This window comes from Callospermophilus lateralis, chromosome 3, assembly GCF_048772815.1.
Source record: "Callospermophilus lateralis isolate mCalLat2 chromosome 3, mCalLat2.hap1, whole genome shotgun sequence".
In the NCBI taxonomy this organism is placed as follows: Eukaryota; Metazoa; Chordata; class Mammalia; order Rodentia; family Sciuridae; genus Callospermophilus; species Callospermophilus lateralis.
This window is the reverse complement of record NC_135307.1, coordinates 33,245,651-33,264,874: the sequence shown is the minus strand read 5'-3', so window position 1 is coordinate 33,264,874 and position 19,224 is coordinate 33,245,651. Positions and strand designations below refer to the sequence as shown.

Sequence of the window (19,224 nt, the reverse complement as noted above, 5' to 3'; positions counted from 1 at the left end):
ACGACTTAGGCCATACATAAATAATCAGGAACAAAGGACAGCAGAACTACATCACGAACAACCCACACCTAATGGGCATGTTCAGAACACTACAAGGCCACCACTACACAGCAGACATTCTTTTCAAGTGAATACGGAATGTTTACCAAAGTTGACCATAGAATGGAACCAAATCTCGACAAAGTCTAAAAGATGAAATCACACCACAACTCTTCTCTGAACAACACAAAAGTAAGCTGGAGGTCGTAGCATGTGGGCCACTGCCAGGATTCATTTCAAGAACGGGATGAAACCCAAAGAAAGTATAAACCTGTACATTCACAAATCTCAGGGAGAAATAGCAGCATCCATCTTTCACAAACTCTTGAGAGTGTGTAAGGCACTGGGTTTGATCCTCAGCACCACATAAAAATAAATGAAATAAAGATATTGTTTCCATCTACAACTAAAAAATTATTTTATTAAAAAATTATTTAAAAAATGGACTCAATGTGAGTTTTTTAAATGTCCCTTTTGGATGCCAGGGATGTACCTCAGTGATAGAGTGCTTGCCTAGCTCATGTGAGGCCCTGGGTTTGATCCCCAGCACCACGCACACACACACACACACACACACAAAATTAAAAAAATATACACACACACACAGGTGTATGATATGTACACATATATATGTCCCTTTTGTGCTGAGTATTGAGAACCATTGGCCCTTTTTTTCCTTCCAGTACTAGGGACCCAATCCAGGGCCATATGCTAGGCAAACATTCTACCACTGAACTATATCCTTAGTCTTAGCTATTTGGCTTTTAAAAATTTATGTCCCTGGGCTGGGGTTGTGGCTCAGTAGTAGAGCATTTGCCTAGCATGTATGAGGCACTGAGTTTGATTTTCAGCACCACATAAAAATAAATCAATAAAAGAAACGTTCATCAACATCTAAAAAAATACTTAAAAAAAATATGTCCCTGGCTGGGCATGGTGGCATTTGCCTGTAATCCCGGTGACTGGAGGATCACAGGTTCAAAGCCAGCATTAGCAATTTAGCAAGGCCCTAAGCACTTTAGTGAGATTTTCTCAAAATAAAAAATAAAAAGGGCTGGGGATATGGCTCAAGTGGTTAAGTGCCCTTGAGTTAAAACCTCAGTATCAAAAAAGGGGAAAAAGAAAAATTATGTTCTTTATATTAGGCTATAGATCAGAAGTCCAGTTTTTAATCTTTTATATGTAACTTAAAAAGAAATAAATTAAATATTCACTTTAAAGAATTTAATGACTATTTGGGCCTTTAAAAATGTAGTTAATGATGGGCTGGGATTGTAGCTCAGTGGCAGAGTGCTTGCCTTGCATGTGGGAAGCACTGGGTTCGATCCTCAGCACCACATTAAAATAAACAAATGAAATAAAGGCATGCTGTTTACAGAATTTAAAAAAATGTAGTTAATGATTAAATATAAATTAAAATAGTTAAAGTATATTTTATAAATTTAATATATTTCATGTCCTTATTAAGTAATTCAGTCATCTGAGCCAACCAGCAAAACATTCTTGAATACCTAAAAATTATAAATCTAATGATTTATAAATAGGGTGAATCAATTTTCTTGTGTTCTAACACCAATTTTATTATTATTATCATTCATATTAGTATTAGTAGTTATAGTAGTAAGCAGTAGAATTGGGGAATGAACCCAATGGTTCTCTACCATTGAGCTATATCCCAACCCTTTTTATTTATTTTTTTAAATTTTGAGACAGGTTCTTACCAAGTTATCTCAGGCTCCCAAGTACCTGGGTTTACAGGAGTGTGCCACCATGCCTGGCATTCCAACACTAGTTTTTTTTTTTTTTTTTGTGGGGAAGGTACCGGGATTGAACTCAAGAGCACTTGACCACTGAGCCACATCCCCAGTCCTTTTTTTAAAAATATTTTATCTAGAGAGGGTCTCACTGAATTGCTTAGCATCTTGCCCTTGCTGAGGCTGGCTTTGAACTCCTGTCTCAGCCTCCCAAGCTGCTGGGATTACAGGCATGCACCACTGCACCTGGCCCAAAACTAGTTTTAAAGAAAAGTTTTATTTCAAATCATGCACATTTTAAATTAGAATTACAAGTCCATCTTGTTAGGGTAATAGACTAAATTCTCTCTTTGTCTCTCTGTCTCTCTCTAGTACTGGGAATCAAACCCAGGGTCTCCTGTATGCGAGACAAGCATTCTAACACTGAGCTACATCCTCAGCCCCTAAATTCCGTTAAACATTACAAATACCCACAATACCGAATATATACAAATTCCTTAAACATGTTATTGCTATGTGTTTCATTCTTATAAATATTTCTGTCTTTAATTCTAAATCTTCTGGAATTAAAACATACTTACCTATTAGAAAATAATGGCTGAATCAAATGGCTGGGAGCCCCTTCCCAAGCTATGTTTCAGAAGCCTGTTCTCGGTGGCTTGGAGAGCACAGTCAGTAGAGGTTTTGTCCCCAGACTTTGGGATAGCTCTTCTCAGGCCCCCAGCTGCCCCACTGAGCCCAGTTTCATGTATGCTGTGTCATTACTCTCCAAATGGGCCCGTTTTATAGCCCATGGTTCCTAGATTCGAATTACATTCCACCTAATTCTTTAGCCTACACACGGAAGTCAGAAACTCCTACCCGGGTTGCTACACCACTTGTTGGATATAATTAGTCTAGTTAAGGATTCATTCTATTCTGGAAGCTTCCCAGCTTCTGGGGCCACAACTCTTATAGATAGTGAATGGTTGAATTTTTCCTGTGTTGCCTAACTGTGGTTCTAGACCTAATGTTAGCCAGAGATATACAACAGAAAGGTTAACACTAAATAGAGAGTTAACTTAAGGTCAAGAAAAATGAAAGCCTGGGGCAGTGGGAGAAAAAGGTTACAGAAGCCATTTTTAATTCTTTCTTCTCTCCTGTTTTACTTTTGAGAGTATTTCATGTGTATTTTTATTATTGCCTCTTCAACAAGATAATGAATCTGCCATCACAATAACCTGGGTGTGTTTGCCTAGGTCCTTCCAAACTACAGCCCACTTGAAGGCCATAATATGTAGGAACCCAATGCTATTTGGTAGAAAAGAGAGGAGAAAAGAAAACTTAAGCTGCACTTGATGGTGCACATCTGAAATCCCAGTGATTTGGGAGGTTGAGGCAGGAAGATTGCAGATTTGAGGACAGTCTCAGCAATTTAGTAAGAACCTTCCTTAAAATAAAACAAGAACAACAACAAAAAAGCCTGTTGTGGTGGCACCCGCCTATAATCCCAGCAGCTCCTGAGCCTGAAGCAGAAGGATCACAAGTTCAAAGCCAACCTCAGCAAAAGTGAGGCACTAAGCAACTCAGTGAGACCCTGTATCTAAATAAAGTACAAAATAGGGTTGGGGATGCAGCTCAGCTCAGTGGTCGAGTGCTCCCAAGTTCAATCCCTGGTACTCCCCCCCCCACCAAAAAACAAAACAAAACAAAAAACAAACATAAAAAGGTCTGGGGATGTAGCTCAGTGGTTAAGTGCCTTTGGGTTCTATCCCCAGTACCAAAAGAGAAAACTCAAGAATTTTTGTGCTCTCTTGAGGCAGTACTGGGATAAATGGGTAATTATTTAGGAAACAAACAAACAAACAAAAAATGATGTGTCTTAGATTATAACCTTAAATGATTGAATATGATGATTCCACTAAGTAAGCCCAAGAGACTGCAGGAGGAGGATGCATTTGGTAGCCAGGTGATCACAAACTGTTCTGTGTACAGATGCCTGCAGGACATTGAGGCCAGAAACAACAGGTACAGGGACATACATGCCTAGACCATGGGAGATCTGGGCTGGAGAAATGCCTTTAACAGCAGGTAAATGGCAGTTGAAGACATGGACAAAATCAGTTCATTGAGCACAGTGTGAGAAGAAAACAGAGCTAAGAATAGGACCCTGAGAAACACTATCATTTAAGGTGCAGATGCAGGAAAGGGAGCTGCCTACAACCCTGGGAAGATGCCAGAGTGGTGGGAGAGTATTGCTTCTCTCTCACTTCCAGTGTGTCTTCGTCCCTGGTCCCAAGCACAGGAGTGATCAACATTAAGTGGTGGTGATGGGCAGAGCGTGGTGTGGACGGGCTGTGCAAGCTGTGAGAGAAGCTGCAGTTGCGGGTGGGATGGTGTTGGTATTGGTAATGAGCTCGAATCCTAGAAAGCTTGGAAGGAGGCTGGGAGTTGGAATTTCTGAATTCTATGCTTTCTCTGCCACTTCATGTTTCAACAAACATCCTTTCCTTATTCTGAATCATAGCCTGTGTAGGAAAAATCTTTACAAATATGGGAAGGGAGATGTGAAGAAAAAACAGAAATGGTAGAGAAAAGGAGAGGAGGTGCCTTGCTATTGAGTGTGTGTGCATGTGTATGTGTGTGTTGTACATACTCATACATGTGTGTGAACATGTGTCCCTGTGTTCCCATATATGTATGGAAGTGTATTATATATGTCTTGTGTTGGTTTGTATGCGTGTCAATGTGTATAATCTGTATGTTTTCTCTGAATATCTATTAAGATAAGTACAGAAATTGAGAAGAAACAAACTTTTACAACAAGTTGACAGAGTAATTTTATGTTAATTGAATCTAGTAATAAAAATTTGAGGATTTTGTTTTGTCTATATGTTCTATTCATTTCCTAGAATTCATTTGATTGTATTTTATAAGAGTATTGGTCTAGGCAGATTACATATAAAACTGCTCCTTTACTATAGCTAGTAGACAAGCACTGATTAAGAGTTTTGGTAAGTCTTGATTCTGAAATTCCCAAGGAAGGGAAATTCACTTTAGAAGTCTGAGGCTTCTGATCTGGGTTATATTAGTGAAGCAAGAACTCAGGTATTGACCACAAACAAGGGTTCAGGCTTCAGCATCCTGGGCATAGCCTATTCTTCCTTTCCTTCCTCCCCTTTGCAAGAGATGGGACCTCTAAATAACTTTAAAGGAAATGGATGACAGTATCAAGGCCTCCCTGACTGTGTTTGATTAGGATGCTACCCTTCCTCCTACCTGGCGCAGATGAAGCTGATGTCCACAGGATTAAGAAGGGCCTCTGACCTGCATGGTGGCACACACCTGTAATCCTAGCAACTCGGGATGCTGAGGTAGGAGGATCAAAGCCGGCAATTTAGGGAGGCACTTGGTAACTCAGCGAGACCCTGTCTCTGAATAAAATATAAAAATGGGTTGAGGATGTAGTTCAGTGGTTAAGTGTCCTGGGTTCAATCCCTGGTACCAAAATAAATAGATAGATAGATAGATAATGGGCCTCTGAACAAGAGCTACAAATCTTTCATATTCCCTCCAGACAGTAACATGAACTCAATCAGGAACAGCATAGTCTTTTATTTCAGCAAAATCAGACACATTTCTTTGTCTGACACAGGGAACCCAGCACTGATCTGCTGACCACTTTCCTTAGATAATTGCCCCTGTCTGGGATTCCTCCAGGCTGTCCAACCACAGCCCTTCCAAGGTCCTTAACTTATCTTGTGCTTGTAATTTTAGATTCTTTTTCTTTAAGAAGAAGGTCTCCAAAATTACATAAGCCATTGCTCCACAAAGCCTGGATCCAACCATTCTGAGATCCCCAGTGCTTGACTCTGGAAGAGCCACATAGTACCAAACACTGAGAAAGAAAAGTAAGCAGCGGTGAAGGATAAAGAGAAGGACCCTCTCTGTTCCTCCTTTGGAGCATCCATAAAACCCCCTAAGGAATCCAGAGAATATGAGTTCTGGTCGGTAGGAGGGAAGTGGTATTTGCAAAGACAGTAAGGATTAGTAAAGAACTCAAGGGAGGAAATGCTCAGCAATGAAAAGTGTTTGCAGAGCTTCGGAAGAGGATCCCAGACCTTAGACAATTTTATCCAAGTGCACAGGAACCAGCCGGAATTTCCTAGAGTCCCTTTTTTGGGGAGGTTCACAGGCTATTATGTAAGGTGCATTCAGATGCTTCTCTTTGTACCTACAGTTCGGATACTTCCCTGAGGTGAGTGTACACATGGTGAGGGACACAGGTCCTGGGCTCTGGTGGCAGTTTTCATGGTTGTTCTTGCAGGTTATTTTGGGGGTCTGGCAGGTGGTGGCCACATTAGAGAAGGATTCATGCAGGAAGGTGTTGAGGTTCTTGCAGTGTTCTGTGAACTTGTTGACGTGACCCATGGCTGAGTTGCATGCTTGCGGCTTGGGCTGCACGTGCTGAGTTTCAAACCACTGGGATGAGGTCATGTTCTTGGGCTTGGCACTGACTGGGGTCTCAAGCACCCACAGTCCCAGCAGCAGGAGCAGCATCAGTGGGTAGAATCCTGGTCTGGCTGGTGCCATTTCTCCTAAGGGGGAAGTGGAACAGAGGGGAGGGGTAGATGGGTGAGTAGGTAATCATGCGAGTCCTGCTAGTCCTTCCAAGAATTTCATACCCTAAGTCAGTTACTGCAGGGTTCCTGCAGCCCAAGATATTTGAGGAGACCATCTGCACTTTACTTTTTGATCCCAGCAGCTAATGTGCTTTTTATGCCTTCAATGAATAGTTTTATTGTCTACCCCTCACAATAGTTGTATAAAGTGAATATAATTACCCTCTCTATATGCATGAGCAAACTGAGACTCCTAAAAAGTTAAGGAAATTCCCCATCCACCACACTACTAGAGAATGTCAAATACAACATTTTAATCAAGCTTCCACTGCTTCTGTTCGTTGCGTATGCCCCTGTTTCCTTTTTGACTCTCTGAGAAGTAGTCATGAAGGGAAACCAGTCTTTGAAGAAAAACAGGCCAAAGATCTCCCAGTCTGGCTTAGGTGTCCCGGAAAAGGTGGATTGGGATTGTGGAGTTAGACTCATTCCTCTCCACTCTGCAGTTCTGTTTCTCACTGAAGTTACAGAAAAATGGTCCCACTGAGTCAGGGAATCACTGCACCAGCTGGTAAAGCTGTACAGTGACTGGGTTCTTTCCATGTCTGACATTTTGCCCTGCTGGGCAATGCCTTGGAATGATAGAGGGTCAGAACTGGAAGAGATCTTTGAGGTCACCTCAATTGACTGCCTCATTTTAGAGAGAGAATGAAGCTCAAGTTCCTGAAAGGGCAAGTGCCCTTCCCAAGGCCATTGAGTGAGTGGCAGCACAGGGACTGGGAGCTTCCTGACTTTCAACCCTTCCCTTTGGTCCAGCGCCAGCTGCCTAGGGAAGGGGAAAGAGCTTCCCAGAGAAGCAGAGCATAGCGTGTCTCTGTTTGTGGTTTTAGGTGGTGTGAGAACATTACCTTAAATAACTTTCTCTTAACCTTTCTGATAACATTTGGGAGAAAGTTTCCTCTTAGAGCAAGAAGGAAACATTCTGTTATACTCACTAGGATTTGTTTTTCCTCCCTTTCAAGAGACAACAGGCCTCAGGCTGAGTCTTCAGCTGAAAATAATATTAGAAGAGAGTTTTTAAACTAACAGATGACATTCATTATGTTTATTTTTATTTCTGTTTATTAAATAACACAAGTACTTTGTGAAAGATGGTACTGGACAGTTTCATTTTCAAAGAATTATTTGAAATAAACGAATAAATATGTATCTGGTAAATTATAGTAATGAAGTAAGTAGATATTGCAAAAATTGTCAAGGAAAAAAAGCAAATAACTTCAGCTGGCCAGACTTGATCTGTGCAATAGCTCCTCAGATCCGTGTTGGTGTCTGGAATTCCATCCAGCATCCCAACCACTGGCATTTATATGACTCCTCTGCCTTCGAGAAAATATGTTCTTCTCCATTTCTGAATGTGAAACTTCTGAGGGGTTGGTCTCTTTGTCCCAAGGTGGAGCCTGGTTCACCAACAGAACTCCCCCTTTCCATGGTAAGAATCCTTTCATGCAGTTCTTCCTACAAAGCAAACAAAATACTGATTTTTGGACCCAAGAAAAAAATTACCCAGCAGGCACTTGGCTTGAGCACCACTGTGAATTTTTTTTCTTTCCCCTCTTTATGTCTTTTATTTGTTTTTCCCCCAGAATGTCATTTCTTTCTTGCAGGCCCTCATCTGAGCCTTTCCCATTGGGATGAAAAGATTACCAAGTGATTATTCATTAACAATTATAATCCAAGCCACCAGGCTTTGGAGTGATTGGGTGGGGATGGCAGCAGAAGCCGAGGGCTGGCCTAAACATTTCCTGCTGACCAAATGACTGGCCACAGACTCTGCAAGCTTCAAATCCAATTAAGTTGCAAACATGTGCTGGCCCTGCAGCTGACCAGCTTCACTCAGGCAGCCTGGGGAAGGGGTTCCTTTGATTGTGTATTTGATCCTAGTCATTCATCATGAACCTTCTCAACTGCCACAGTCTTAGGGCTGTTTTATCCATTAAGCACTAGAGGCTTTGTGTTTAGGGACTGGGAGATTTCCAGGGACCTACGGTCTTTGAGACTGGGAAAAAATGTACTGGCTCCAATACAGGAAAAGGCAAATATAAAATCAAATATTTGCTTACCTATTACAAAAGTAACAAAGTCAATTTTATTTATTTTGAAGTTTGGCATACATAAAAAGTACATTACATTGGAAAATGATCTTATTTAGATTTTTCTCATTTTGGAGGAATTCCCAAGCACTGCGAATGAAGAAGGGCACAGCATTGATCACAAATTACTTGTAGTCATATAATTTCAATGTAAAACTTTAAACATGTTTTATATACATTCCTGCAAAAGTGATCTTAAATGAGAGGCCGGATTTTACATATTCAATGTGGTGTAGTGAAATGTTGAAATCTGGTAAATCCGATGGTGCACAGTGTAATGTTGACTACTAACAGTAGCCAGGAAAATATACACCCCATTTTAAGGTTTGAGTCAGTACAGGGATTTACAACAGCAATAGGAGGAAAGGGATACTACGGACTGCTGTTTAGTGAACATCTAATATGTTCTAGGTGCTTTGTTAAAAATAACAGCTCAATGGCAGTGGCACATGCCTGTAATCCCATTGGCTCAGGAGGCTTGCAAGTTCAATGCCAGCCTCAGAAACTTAGTGAGACCCTAAGCAACTCAACAAGACCCTGGCTCTACATAAAAATACAAAAAAGGGCTGGGGATGTGGCTCAGTAACTAAGTGTCCCTGGGTTCAATCCCTGGTATTAAAAAAAAAAAATAGCCATCATCATAAAAAGTGTTTCATGGGTCAAGGCATTGTGCTTTATGTACAGATATGTGCTATCTGTCCCATGTTATTATCCCCATTTTACAGAAAAGTAACCAAGGCTCAGGAAGATTAAGGTCACATGTTTAAGAGGTAGGACCAGAATTAAAGATTAGGGGGCCTGGGGTTGTAGCTTAGTGGTAGAGCGTTCGCCTAGCACGTGTGAGGCACTGGATTCGATCCTCAGCACCACATAAAAGTAAATAAAAGTAAAGATATTGTGTCCACCTACAACTAAAAAAATAATAATAAAAATATTAGGCCTATCTGGCTCCCACACTACTTTCCTGATTATTGATAATTGTCTTGTGAGTTTACAGTCACCTTGTTAGTCACTGGTCTGGCAGATGAGCCATTGTGGCTCTGAGTGACTGGTGCCTGTGCCCACGAGATCATAAGTAGATTGAACATCACCACTATTGTGTACTGTGTTCTTGACAGAGTTAAGCAGAGCGTGTCTATCGATCTATTTGTTGATAGAAACAGCATCTCCTCATTTATCTTGTAGCACCCACATGAGACAGAAATATTTACATTTATTTTCCAACTGAGGAGACAATGTCTCTGTCTTTGAGTAACATGCAAAGCAATGGAGTAGTGAGTGAACAGAACCAGTTCACTTCCATTCCCCAATTCACACTCTATGCAGGCAGTGCATTTAAAGGGTTAAATGCACTTAAGATCCAATTCTTACTGATTTTGTTTTTATATGGGTGTTTCTGGCCAGTCCCAGAGTGTAACTTAACTTCCTCCCTTGAGATGACTCAAGATGCAAATGTGAAATAGTGAAGTGATAAGAATACTGAACCCGACATTAAAAACACTAAGTTCTAGTCAATTGCATGAGGTTGGGTCAGGCACGTTGCTGACTTTACATCCACCCAGCTTTGTAGGATACCCAAGCTAGGAGGCACTTCAGAGGTCTGTCTGTTACTGATTGGAGGTATATTCTGGTGTGCACCACCAGGGAAGCTCATAAGCATATTCTTTATAATGTTCCCCCAAATGGAGTTGAGCCTGAATACCTCCACTGACATGGATCTTTACTACCTTTCATGCAGCCAGTTCTATTGTCTCAGAATTCACCTCCTCTGGTATTGCTGAGGGTGATGGGGGGTATATGTTTTTCAAACCTCTGCTTAGGACCAGAATTAGCTCTAGGTCCCGCATTGCCCCAGTAGAGGGCAATGATGGGATGTGTTTATAAAGATTATGTGTGAGAAAACTCTTGTGATAAATTGAAAGCTATATTGTTCCGATAGGGTCTTATGATAGGGTGTGAGAAAAACCCTTGGGTTTTTTTGACACTTTCAATTGAAAGTATTCCCCTTTGACTTTCCCTTCTTCATCCTTGTATCAATTAGGTAGCTAACTTATTGAATACCTAGCATGCTCAAAGCCTTGGAGCACGTGAGGCCAACCTTATTGCTTCTCTTCTTTCCCTTTCTACCCCCTATCTGGATGACTGTCATCATCTCCTATGTGTCCCACTTTCTCCTGGGTCTAATTGAGCATATATAATATTGTTGGATAGATCTTGGTAAAATACTCCTTTCCCTATATCTTTTCCCTGTTAAAGAAAATCCCCAGTGGTTCCCTTTCATACAGGGCAAAATTCAACTTCCTCCGCCTGGCATCAAAGCCTTCTTCTACTCAGCCTATGTCCAGTCCACCCATCCCTTACCAGTACTCTCCCACTTCTTCTCCAAATACAAACTACTCTAACAAAATACTATTCTAATGAGACTGGACTTCCTTTTATCTCCACAATAACTTGTCTCCAACTTGCTTTCTGTTTTTCCCTCTCCCTTGAGACCTGGCATTTGGCTAGCTCACAGGGGCACACAGGAACTATGTGCTGGCCTCATTCTCTATGCTGGTCCTCTCCGTCTCCTTGTCATTTGTAACACAAAGATTTTCAGTTGAATAATTTATTAAATGCCCTCTGGCTCCAAAACTCTATGGAACAAGGAAAAACAAAGTGTTAGCAGCCAGGCTGGCACATGCCTATAATCCCAGAGGCCCAGAAGGCTGAGGCAGGAGGATCTCAAGTTAAAAACCAGTCTGGTCAACTTATAAATGAAATAAAAAATAATAACCAATGGGCTAGGGATGTAGCTCAGTGGTAGAGCGAGCCCCCCTGGGTTCAATGCCCAATACAAAAAGGTGGGGGTCACTAGAGTTGTGGCTCAGTGTTAGAGCATTTGCCCAGCACATATGAGGCATTGAATTAGATCCTCACAACACATAATAAATTAAATAAAGTTATTATTTAAAAAATTAAAAAAAAAAAAAAAGTCTTAGCAGCTACAGTAGAATACAAGGAGAGGCCTAATAGAAGACTCTGAGGTAGCTTGAAAGAAGAGGAATGGAGATTAAGCAACTTCCTCCCCAAAGACCATTTTTTTTTTTTTTTTCAGGAAACCCCAGGAGGGATAGGCAAGGATACCAGAAAACTCTATATGGGTTACTGGAGTGAAGCAGACCAGCACCAATGCTGCTACTAAAACGCAATCTTTGAACTATTAGAGCCACCCTAGTAGGGTTCTTCAGGCTTTACCCTCTAAAAGGCCCCTGGGAGGGAGACACTGACCTCAGGAAGGACGGTTCTAAAGGGGACTCCTGTGCTATTGCTGAGGGCAGTGTGGGGTGTATGTTTTTCAAATCTCTTCTTAGAACCAGAATTAGCTCTAGGTCCTGCATTGCCCCAGTAGAGGGCAATGATGGGATGTATTTATAAAGATTATATACAAGAAAACTCTAATGATAAATTGAAAGCTAAAAGTCTTTATGATAGGGTGTGAGAAGCACCTTGCTGTTGCTGCTCTCTGGAGGCGCCAAGACTGAGACAAGCTGGGCTAAGAAGGCTGGAAATAAAATTCACACAGAGCCAAACTGAATGAAGGGATCAAGGTTAACTTCAGAGGCAAATGTCCTGTTTCTCTGGACACAGCATAGGATATTTTTTAGCCAAATTTATGCCAAACAATTTACACATTCATGGTGGACTGCTTGGGGTCAGGACAGGTGACTGCAAGAAGCATCTACTTCTGTCAATGGTCCTGGCATTTAACTGGCCAGTTGCTCCCATCATTGTTTTCTGGCTATGAAACATCGATTGCAATGCTAATTCATAAATGAGAACGAGTTTATATGTTATAGTCAGCTTTTTCACCTCTATGACCAAAAGACCTGACAAGAACAATTTTAGAGGAGGAAAAGTTTATTTGGGGTTCATGGTTTCAAAGATCCACAGATGGTTGACTCTTTTCCTTGGGACCTGAGGCGAGGCAGAACAAAATGGTGGAAGGATGGGGCAGAAGAAAGCAGCTGGGGACATGGCCACCAAGAAGCAGAGAGAACTCTACTCAGCAAGGACAAAATATATACCTCAGAGGCATGCCCCAAGGGACCCACCTCCTCTAGCCACACCTTCTCTGCCTATAGTTACCACTCAGTTAATCCCTATCAGGGAATGAATGCACTGATTTGGTGGAACTTCTTATAACCCAATCATTTCACCTCTAAACTTTCTTGCATTGTCTCACACCTGAGCTTTGGAGAGACACCTAATATTGAAACCATAACAGTTATATTTACATTCCCAATTACTTTGTGAGCATATATAGCAATATATTTGGGGGAAAAGAAGACAGAATAGAAAACAGTAATACAGACAGTATAGAAGTCTGGGAAACTGTAGAGGCCAGCTTGGGTTGGAAAAGCCAAAAGAGAAACCAGAAGCATGTGAAGACTTCAGGTCAGTGTCCTGTCCCTGAGCAGCTCTGGAGGACAACAGGCTGATCTGTCTCTGTGTCTCTGGTCTGTTTGCCTGGGATCTTGGCAAAGAGGCAGTGATCAGTGTAGGCAAGTTAGGTGAGTCTCAGATTGAGGCAGAAGCTTTGTCAGAAGCTTCCAGAAGTTATAACAAATTCCTTTAAGGGGGATTCTCTTCTAAGAGGGGCTCCTGGCTCTAAAGATTCATGGGAATACCTTGGACCCTGGTTCATAAGCTCAGAGTCTTAGAGATACATCTCATGGAATCCAGTTGCCACACTCCTGGGAGCCCAACTCTCTTCCCAATAACTCTCTCTGTCCTGTTAGATCTATTTTTGTTACTTTGCAATGCTTTGGGTTTTTCTCAGGTACCCATTCCCACCATGATCTTGTTTCCATGTGTTGACCGTCTTCCTTTGTTCCAGATTCCTGGATTTGTCCTCACGAGGGAGAGGACATAGTCTTCAACCTGACCAGAGCTGAAGCATGTGGCTACCCTCACATTCCTGCTGCAGCCTTTAATTTACAAGCCTGCACACAACCTTCAGACCTCCCGGGGATGACCATGATGTCAATGATAAAAACAATCAGAGGTAATATTTCCTAAGGGCTTTCTTTGTCCCAGTCACTATTCCAAATTCTCTACGCCTATTTCTAATTTTTTGGCATGCAAGGAACTTTCCTAATACACTAGTCCCATGACTAGCCTATCTTGTGTGTGGGCGCGTGTGTGTGTGTGTGTATGTGTGAATTTAACCCAGAGCCTGTGCATGCTAGGCAAGTGCTCTACCATTGAGCTACACCCCCAGCCCTTTAAAAAAAAATGCTTATTTTGAGGCAGGGTCTAACTAAGATGCTGAGGCTGGCCTCCAACTGGTGAATCTACTGCTTTAGCCTCCTGAGCAGCTGGGATTATAGCTGTGTACCACTATGCCTGATGTGCCTGGCCTCACCTTATTCTTAAAGAGAAATATTGGTCAGAGATACAAATCCACAAAGATCACATGAAGAACCTCATTAAGGCCAGTGTACTCCTATCCTGGGCTCTAGAACACAGATAAACACAAAGTCACAAGATAAATGCCTTCTATATTTAATTAAACTATTTTTTTGAGGACGGCAGTATGGGAAGTGATTTAAAATATTTATATTCATAGAAAATAAAACTGTGTGCTTGGGAATATTGAAAAATTCAAAGAAATTATATATTTTTTACAACTTTAAATATATTTATGTTGAAATAATTTCAAATTAAAAGTTTCAGAAATAGCACATAAAACTCCCCTACATGCATCATCTCAATTCCCCAATTGTTGACATTTATGAGCCATTTGAGAATGAATTACAGACTCGATACCCATGACTCCTTAATACTTCAGGGACTATTCCTTAATTACAAGCACTGTTGTATACATAATCACAGTGCAGCTATGAAAATTAGGAAAGTAACATAAATCCATCATGATAACAAGTGAAATTTTAAGACAATATCTATGATATCCATGCATAAGCTTATTTTATAAATATTATTTAAGTGAAAGAAAGACTTCAAGGAAAGTCATGCTTTGGGGGAATGATTTTGGATATTTTATTTAATTTTCCTTTGCCATTGCTAGCACTTCAGGGAAAAGTCTGGGAACCATCGCTCTAATTTACCACAAAAACTGAACGCTGGATATGCCAACCTTGAGGATAGAGAATGGGGACCCTTACCTCAGATACAATGCCTCAGGATGTGTCAGGCCCACCTTGAGCACTACCAGATGGGTTCTTCCCGTCCTTGAGCAGCAGACGGAGGTGAAGGCTATTACTCTTGCTGTATGTCCTCATTTATATCTCAAATAGCCAGGATCATCCTTGGCTAGTTTATCATTGTTAATGGTTTGGATATGAGATGTCTCTTGAAAAGCTCACGGGACAATGAAGGAATTTTTAGAGGTAAAGTGATTAGGTTATGAGCTGTAACCTAATCGACGTATAATCTGAATAGATTACTGGGTGGTAACTAAAGGCAGGTGGGGGCATGACTGGAGGAAGTAGGTCTTGGGGATTATATTTTGTACCTGGCTCCACACTCCTCTCCCCCTGCTGCCAGGCTGCCAAGAAGTGAGCAGCTTTCCTCCAGCATGCCCTTTCATCATTATGTTCTATCTCACCTCCAGCCCAGAGCAATGGATCTGGTCAATCATGGACTGGACCTCTGAAACCATGAGTCCAAAATAAACTTTTCCTCCTCTGAGCTGCTCTTGTCTGATATTTTGGTTGCAGTGATGAAAACTGACCAACACAGTCCTCAAGTCCTTGAGTGCTGTTTTCTTTGCCTTCTGACTGATACAATAGGAGTATTCAGGTGCAGGGTGGAAATGCAAATATGTCAGGATCATGGGCACTCAACACTTTTTTGGATGAGCAGGGTTTTCCCCTCAAATCTGGGAGTCTGCCCATTTGCAGATTGATTTGCTGTCTATGTATGGTGAATTTGACCTTGGGAAATAATTTATTTGGGATCATTAATTAGAGTTCCAGTTTGGAAACATCACTAGACTAATTTTAAAAATCTAAATTCTTGCCTAAACTAGTCATGCAATCTTGGGCACATGTTTAAGTTAACTGTGTCTTATTTTTCTCATTTTCTAAATGAGAAAGGCAGAATTAGATAATTTCTGAGTCACTAGACAAGACATCTTGCAACATCGTAATTTTATGACTATCTACTAAAAGAGTCTCAAGCCATGCAGATGTGATATTTCATTTTGTGACAAATGCCATGGCCCAAGCAAGAATTTGTACTAATTCATGCTAGGTTCAGTTCATGTTTTAAATGTGTAGGTTCAATTAAGTTTTCATGTAAAAGCTATAGAAAGTAATGACCATGATGTTTTCCCAAAGTTATTTATCGATGAAAGCAGTGGAGGATCATGAGCCATGAACATTGGTGGAGAGTTTTAGTAATAAAAGATGAACTAGAAAATGGAGCTGAATCAGAGGGAGACAAAAATATAAATGGTCTTTCATGATGGAGGTGAGCGGATACTAAAGTCACTTAAGGCTTAAATATCTCAGGAGGGGAAGTTGTAAATGTCATCAGAGCCTGCTCTCCATCAATTGCTGTGATAATTGAACCCTTTGGATAGGAGTGGTCACAGAGGGTACCATCAAAAATTAGTGGCCCTCAGTCTCCTGACTTCTTTTCATATCTTTGGATTCTTGGATTTATGGAGGGCAGAGCTAAGAAAAACTTCTCTTAAGTAAAGTTGTCTTAACAGAAATTCTTCTTTTTTTTTTTTTAATGCTGGGGATTGAACCCAGGGCCTTGTGCATGTGAGGCAAGCACTATACCAACTGAGCTATATCCCCAGGCCTTAACAGAAAAAACATTTTTTAAGAGAGAGAGAGAGAGAGAGAGAGAGAGAGAGAGAATTTTTTTAATATTTATTTTTTAGTTTTCGGCGGACACAACATCTTTATTTGTATGTGATGCTGAGGATCGAACCGGGCTGCATGCATGCCAGGCCAGCCCGCTATCGCTTGAGCCACATCCCCAGCCCAACAGAAATTCTTGATAGACATTTTCCCCCTTTCCCATTGAATGCACCCTCAACCTCTGAAAATGATCTTACCTAGAAAAATTAACGCATATTGTCTTTTTGTATCTGATCTTGAAACTTACTTTTTTTTTTTTTTGAATAGGAGATTTTTGGGCAAGTGGACCATGAAGAAGTATTTGGCTTACTTTGTTTCAATCCTTTGTTCTGTCCTAGAAGTTGGGCCTACTCCTCTCATCACAGGTTTGACCTCTCCACATTTGACACCATGGTAATAAGTACATTATTAAAAAGTGCTAATGCTTCTCCAACTTTCCCTACAAGCCAGCCACTAAGTGCTTTATATGCCTCATTGCATTTAATCCATATAATACTCTTAGAAAGGTGGTATCTATGGATGAGGAAACTCCCACCTCCCTAAGTTAAGAGGCATTTCTGTCATAGTGTATATATTTTTTAATTATGGTGATATCTTTTGTTACCTCTCCTTTGTAAACTGTGGGCTTTCTCATGCTTCTGTGGTTTCATGGATGCTACAAGCTTACTGGCTTTGGAGTCTCCCAGAGGTTAACATCTAGGCAAAAGTTGTAATTGCTCTTCTTTCTGCCTCTTTTTTTTTTAATTAAAAAATATATTTAGTTGTAGATGCATATGATACCTTTATTTTATTTATTTATTTTCATGTGGTGCTGAGGATGGAACCCAGTGCCTCACATATGCTAGGCAAGGGCTTTACCACTGAGCCACAAGCCCAGCCCTTTTTTTGCTTCTTGATGGTGGAATGGGGGAAGGAGGAGAATCTAAAGTCTTTGGAGCACTTTGAAACCTAGTCATACAGGAGCTCAGAAGAAATATGGTGAAATGGGTCAAAGTTCTCCCAAAGAGAAACCCCTGGGTGTTGCTACTGGTGCACTTTTTGCTACCACAGCTCAAGTGTTCTCTCCCGGAGCCACTGACAACATAAAAAGGGCCAAAGAAATCAATGTGAAGAGAAGAGTCCCAATTTCAAGGGCATTTCCTCTTTCGACACCCTGCCCTTTCAGTCAGAAGCCTTCTCTTTACATTCATCCTGTTAGTTCTCTTCATAATGTCAATGGCTCTTTTACTGCAGTATGTGGAGACTTCTGGGAATTAAGGAGCTGTAGAAGTCTCCTACCTAATCTGTCTCAGGTAGTTAGTTGCTTTCCTAGGAAAGCCAGCTCACTTCTGCTCTACTTCTAGGGTTATGTTCTTTACTGGACTTCATTTATGCTCCTTGGATCCAGATTGAAACAATTTTCTTTAAAATTATCTAGTCGGGGCTGGGGATGTGGCTCAAATGGTAGCGCGCTTGCCTGGCATGCGTGCGGCCTGGGTTCGATTCTCAGCACCACATACAAACAAAGATGTTGTGTCCGCCGAAAACTAAAAAATAAATATTAAAAAATTCTCTCTCTCTCTCTCTCTCTCTCTCTCTCTCTCTCTCTCTCTCTCTCCATCTCTCACTCTCTCTTTAAAAAAAAAATAAAATAGAATAAAATAAAATTATCTAGTCAAGGGTGGGTCTCAGTCCCCTGGATCCCCTGTCTTCCACCCACCTCCAGGATCCCACCCCTGAAACAGAAATCTTTCATAACTCATCAGTCTACTTTTTCATTTCTTTAACTTTCCCCTCCATTCTTTAACTTTCAAGTAAGAATGCATCGAGGTTCAGCCAACCTGGGTTTTTGGCCCAAATTATTTTTATCTTGAACTTCACTAGCCAAATGCCTGTTTCAGCATTATACCTGGCATCGCTAAACTTGACTTTGATCAAGATCATTTGAGGGAATGGGTAACTGTGAAATACAATGAGCTAAAACAGCAGTTTTGAGAACAAGGCAGGACATTTGGATTCACTGTTAACATCAAAGTGTCACTTTCAACTATTGGTGAAATATTGGTGAGATATTGGAGTGAAATTCCCCTTATGAACTTTTAAAAGTTTTGAAAATCTGTCATCAACTGGAAGTATAAATACATATTTATTAGTATAAAAAAAAATTATTTTGGCAGGGGTTGTGGCTCAGCGGTAGAGTGCTCACCTAGCACATGCGAGGCCCTGGGTTCGATCCTCAGCACCACATAAAAACAAATAAACAAAATAAAGGTATTGTGTACAACTAAAAAACTAATATTAAAAAAAGAAAAGAAAAATTATTTTAATAATTAATGGCTGTAAAAGCCTATAATAATATTATATATAAAATAATTCTTAAAATTTTTCACATAATCAAAAAAGACAAAATTAGTTCACAGGTAATATAAATAATAGGGGAAAGTATGCTAGCTATATAACCTGAGGAGGAACTTTATGTATTTCTTGAGCCCAAAGTATTTATAACAATTTAATAAATGATACAAGTGCTATTTAATTTAATGAAGAGTGCATGGAAGAATAATAGAAATTATGTTGTAATTCTATTATTTAATTATATGATAATATTTTATTTTATATTTTTAGTCCCTGGGATTGAACCCAGGGGAGCTTAACAACAGAGTCATATCCACAGCCCTTTTTATGTTTTATTTTGAGACAGAGTATTGCTAAATTGCTTGGGAATTTGCTAAGTTGCTGAGGCTGGCCTTGAACTTTTGATCTTCTTGCCCCAGACACCAGAGTCTCTAGGATTACAGGTGTGAGCACCCCATTGATAAACTTTTTA

General features: G+C 40.6%; 2 protein-coding genes across 3 annotated transcripts in view; one reads left to right on the top strand and one right to left on the bottom strand.

Annotated features, from left to right (window-relative positions):
- The window catches only part of Rnase13 (ribonuclease A family member 13 (inactive)), a 41,638-nt gene that overhangs the window by 7,636 nt on the left and 14,778 nt on the right, over positions 1 to 19,224 (top strand). Inside the window, exon 2 of one of the 2 annotated variants that reach the window (XM_077109133.1) lies at positions 13,421 to 13,588. The gene's annotated coding sequence lies outside the window, so the exon portion shown is untranslated. Of the gene's footprint in view, positions 1 to 13,420; positions 13,589 to 16,718; positions 16,812 to 19,224 lie in introns of those variants that run through there. The other variant, XM_076848138.2, reaches the window with a different exon arrangement.
- Positions 5,895 to 6,374, bottom strand: LOC143393718 (ribonuclease 7-like). Its single transcript, XM_076848139.2, has one exon. It carries the CDS (start codon positions 6,363 to 6,365, stop codon positions 5,895 to 5,897), a length of 471 nt encoding a protein of 156 aa, XP_076704254.2. The 5' UTR covers positions 6,366 to 6,374.